The sequence below is a fragment of the Cimex lectularius genome, unplaced genomic scaffold (genome assembly GCF_000648675.2).
Source record: "Cimex lectularius strain Harlan isolate CLEC.00 unplaced genomic scaffold, Clec_2.1 scaffold5, whole genome shotgun sequence".
NCBI classification, from domain to species: Eukaryota; Metazoa; Arthropoda; class Insecta; order Hemiptera; family Cimicidae; genus Cimex; species Cimex lectularius.
The window spans coordinates 589,965-595,156 of record NW_019392993.1 but is presented as its reverse complement, the minus strand read 5'-3'; the positions used below and the strand labels follow the sequence as shown (position 1 = coordinate 595,156).

Genomic DNA, 5,192 nt, shown 5'->3' with positions numbered 1-5,192 from the left:
ACCACTCTCCTCTCAACAACGATGAATATNACAGGCATATAAATTAAATTTTATAATTATTAAATTACATACGAAAACAGCTGATCATCTAAATTTAAACAGCTCAATATAATTAGATGATTGTTATATCTTTACAAAACATACTGCATGTGCACCCACCGAAACCCTTTGCTACGAGAAATTTCTGCTCATCCACCACCACCCGGAAACAACCGTCGTCAGAAAAGGAAAAGGCTTGGTGACTAGTGACTATTGCGTAAAAAAACTGTAAATAATATAAATGCACTCCTTTTCCTTTAGTCTCCATTATTTGTTAAACAGTAAACATTCTTTTCTACATTATACTTATTATTTGTAAATGTGTATGTACATGCTCCTATGTTAAGAAAGGTGAGTCTGTCACCGGACATAATCCCTTCTCACATATTATTGTAAATACAACAAAACTAGAATGTAATTTTGTTACAGTAAAGAGCATACTATATTATAAAAAAAATTAAAAATACATACTGCCTGCGAACGCTGAGAAATGTTTAAAACGCATACCTTATGTAATACAGAACCAGGAACAGGTAAAAATCACCCTACGCAAGAATCACACTACATTCTTGTCTGTATTCAATGGAAAAAATTTACAACGAAACTAGTTTAATAAAAAAAAGATTTTAAAAGAAAATGCCCAAACTTGCTTCTTGAACTAGAATGCCATTTATGAATTATGTATATAAATAATTAATTTATAATTGTTAAGTATTATTTCTTTCAATTACTTAACCTTTTTTAGGTAATAAAAAAGTTAGAGTCAGGAGCGGGATTCGAACCCACGAAAGTACCCATCGAAGTCTCGACAGCTCAAGTGGTAGAGCACTGGCGTATTGAGCCGAAGGTCGAGGGTTCATAAAAAGATTAAGAAATTGGAAGAAGTACTTTGGTCATATGACAAACAATTGTACGATATTAATTGTATCTTCTATGCGATCGACCAGCCTTTACTCTATAATAGTCTCGTGGATTGATTGTGGTATTATATATCATATATAATATGACCACAACCCTTAACAGAGAGGCTTGTGTATTGTAGTGGCATATTGGCAGGATGTCTGTTGGACTAGGTTCTGGGTTAATTACTCCTTTAGGCAATACTCCACCTACGTAAGAGTCGTGTTTAGAGCACATATCCTTCAGGACAATTCCTGGAAGGAGGGAGGCAGACGAACGGGATACACCGATCAATCCCGTTGACTTAACGAGAAAGACCAGACCACGATCTTCCGCCTCCAAATGTCAAATTCGTCCTTTCCTCGGAACCCTTCCCCACCAGGACGACTATTCCCCCGTACGACCAAGAGAGCGCGAAAGTGGGGGAAGAAATCGCTTCAAGCTTAATTCAGTTTGTGCCAGTACTTCCCCGACCTCTTAGCTATGACAAGTAACAAGTCGATCGATTCTGCACCTCTACACAAACCGACAGTGAGTGTTTTTGACTATTGTTTTCACAATTTAATTTTAACGCAATTTTTTTATTATTTTAATTTAGAAAATATAAGATAAATTGGACATTTTTGCATATGCAAAAAGCAAATTGTATTGACTTTTAGTGAAGATTTTGAAGAATTGCACGTGATTTTTATCGAGTGGTGTATCTATTTTTTCCTGAACTTTTTTTATTCGCGGCTTACTGCAGAAGCGCATGCTCGGAACAGGCGTCCTGGGGAACCGGGTACTTTTCCATGACGTCACGGGTCCCCCCAGACGTTTGCAAACGGACAATGTTTCGGTGCTTTACCCTGGGAGAAATGAAAAGGAAGGTGGTATCACCCACGAGGACCTGTTATTCACCAACCCGGTGGTATACGGCCCCTTGCCGAAATTGTTGAAATTGTTAAACCGGTATTTTTTCTCCCGAGTATTTTTAGTCCGTGATATGTTTACAAAACAGTTTTGCAAGACTTCCAAAGAGCTGGACACTTTCCGATTCTCCGAAGTGTCGAAATTGAAATCAGATTTCCGCTTTATCTGCACTTTGATAATTGCCCAATTTTTATCGGCATATATTGTCGGGTGCTTGTTTCGGTAGCGACTCCAAGAGCGCTGAGGAGTAGGAAAAACTCCTATTTATTATGACTGGTGTGAAAGCGACAAAGAACGATGATTAACACTGAAAATTCTATAACACTTACTCATTATTCAAAGGACTGTTTATCATAGACCTCTTTTATAAATAAATCAAACTGGAAGTCCGGCGAATTCTATAGTATTATCGGCGTTGGTTTTGTTCGTAACTTATATTGATTGGAAACATGCAAAACAATATTTATAAAAAACCACATAAATGTTTTGTCAAAATTTTGAAGAATTCCTACAAGCCATTTTTTCAAAACTTAGTTTCTTAGTACATACCTACTCAACCCAATACTACTTCTTTGTTTTTCATTGTTAATGCACGAACAATCAATATATTAACACTGTAAGTAAGTTAATATAGGTATTTGCTGTTTCAAGGCCAGTTTTAAGATTTAAGATGACAATAAGTTTAAAAAATACGACAAAGGTAAACTTTCTTTCTTAGATAAGCGCTTTCGTATCTCACTCCTTGGATTTGTTTTATTGCATACGATTTGGCAGATATGATAAAAAGTCTTTTAAGTATGAAAAGAAACGCACTTTCCGGAGGTAAAAGTAGAAATAAAATTATTTATACGAGGACCGATTTCTTAAAAAGTCCGCCACGTGGTGAGAGAAGAACCCAGTGTCACATGTGGGAAAAGAACGTTTCACCATTGGCAACCAGTGGCTCGGTCCTAAAATCTAAGTGCACGTGGTTGAGTTATCGATTGATGATGGTGTGTTGTGTCAGGTTGGGGTGCAACCCTCCTCAATGGAAAATCCCCAAAAACCACCACCCACACTCGTTCTCCTCTCGTTCGCATCCCTGATACACCTTTTCTGACCTATCGTTAAGGTCTCCTTCAATTTTCTTCGGAACTAATTGTATCGACCGTTTTTTAGTTTCAACACTTATAAACAATATGAATGCCATTTTGTTGATATAAATATTTGTTTAATAAATTTAATGTAGTTTGGTTTAATGACGTCTTGTTATGTTAAACCGCCCGATGGACTAACGCTTGCATAGTCACATATCACAGCAATTGACTATGGGGAATCACATGAGATTATACTGTAATAAACCCAACACTGTATTACATATGTATATAAGCATATTAAACTAGTTTAGGATTTTAAAAAATATATTTTTCTACAAGTTTGTTGTTAAAGTAGTCAATCGTGGCTTGGCAAACTTGATTTATAACAAAGCATTCTCTTTATCTCTGTCTACATCTATTTATCTATCTATCTACTTATTTATCTTTCTATTTCTCTCTTCATCTATAACTTATTCACTTTTTCTCACTCTCACACTCATTCTCTTTCTCCTTTTTAACTACCTCACTCCGGCCATCACTCCTCACACATTTCTTTTTCCTTTTATTAAAATTTATTTAATCTTGTGGTTTTCGTTCATTAAAACACCACACTCAGCTTTCGTTAATAATTATACAATTAAAAAAAGATAATTTGTACTACCACGAAATCATGGAATCCAAACGATCAATCCGCCAGATGTTAATGTTAATAACGAACAAGTTAATCCAAAACGAAATATTTATGTAAGCCAATTTTGGACTGGGCAGGGCACAAAAAAAAGAAACACAAATTTCTCATTAGGCGTTCAGCCGAAAATGGAAACTTGAACATGTTCGTGAAATGCAAAAGAACTTACGTAAAAGCCGGTCGCTATTCGATTCTTCTCCACGAGCGTTTAGTCTTTTCTTCGTCTTCAGAGATCGACTTGTGCAGGAAGCCCACCACTCGCAGACCACACGAAATAGCACAAGTTTGGATCTTTTCCAAGTTTTTTTTTTTTTCAGTTTTTCATCAAGTTTTCTGAAATAAACACACTGTTTCCTTAAAGTCAGACTGTTCTTTTCGAAACGTATTGTTCGTGTCGACGTTAAATTCCAACCAAATTAAGATCGTGAGATTGCTATAACGTCAATAAGACTCAAATACGTTTTTGGTTGATCGGTATCCGCGGGTGGTGTACGCAAAAAATCCTTTGACGTCAAATTTGCTCTTAAGCTGAACCAGACTTTCCTGGAATTTTTTACATCATTGGGGAATTATCCGACCTGTACTAAAACCAGATAATCTTTTCGTTCTAAAAACCGAAAGTGTTATAAAACAGGTATAAAACTAGTTCTCGGAGATAGGCGTGATAATGGAGTATTGTGACTAGAGATATAGATTGTAAGGATAACGGTAACCTTCTTGGTGTCCCCTCTTCGCCAAGTGTCTTGCCTCGGTTTTCGAAAAAAAGTGGACTTAGTGCAGTCGAAGGTCAAGGAGAGCGCCATCCTTTTCCGGTTCGTTTTCTCTCTTTGCTTCCTTCCGATTCCTCGTGACCCATTTCACGGCTGCAGGCGTCATTGACCGAGCCTTCATGAGAATTGAAATGCACGAGGTGGGGAAAGGTTGTGGAAATTTCCTCCGAGGCCCCTCCACAATGGTCTTATTGTGCCGTGCTGGATGTCGACTCAGCACCTCCGGCGTATGTAAACATTCCTGGCTCACCTAGATGCAGAAATGAGCTGGGCGAAAAGATAAAATTTCCAAAAGCAAATCGCCAAACTTATAACAAAATGACGATTTCTATGACTTCTAGAGGAGAACAAACCAACAATAAACTCCGATGTTGATCCTGCACAGTTGTTCCTGGCTTCTAAAATGGGGCTACAACTCTTTTGTTTACGACATTCATAATTAACTTAATCCATATTTGTCTAATGGTCATAATTCACCTTATTATTTCAATTAACTTTTTATCTAAAGCTTTTGGTTGATATGGAAATAAGGAAAAAAAAGGGAAAATTCGAACGGTTGTAGGTTGAGATGGGAAGTTGGCGCCCGAGGGAATCGAAGTCCGATAGCTCAAGTGGTTAGAGCAGCGGCGTATTGAGTCTTGTGTTCGAATCACGCTCGTGAAAACTAATTTGCTCTTAATATCATATATTAAGAATAAAACGTGGCCGCGATTTAAAATATTAAATATAATATTAATTATAATATTATAATGTTAATTATAATATTATAATATTAATTATAATATGAATTATAATATTATAATATTA

The 5,192-nt window shown here is 36.5% G+C and overlaps 1 protein-coding gene across 1 annotated transcript in view; it reads left to right on the top strand.

The window, feature by feature from the left end:
* Positions 1 to 1,367: 1,367 nt before the first annotated feature.
* Positions 1,368 to 5,192, top strand: part of LOC106663467 (proton-coupled amino acid transporter-like protein pathetic) — a 25,639-nt gene continuing 21,814 nt past the window's right edge. Inside the window, exon 1 of the mRNA XM_014388324.2 lies at positions 1,368 to 1,470. Coding sequence (XP_014243810.1) covers positions 1,423 to 1,470 — 48 coding nt within the window. The 5' untranslated portion in view covers positions 1,368 to 1,422. The remainder of the gene's footprint in view (positions 1,471 to 5,192) is intronic.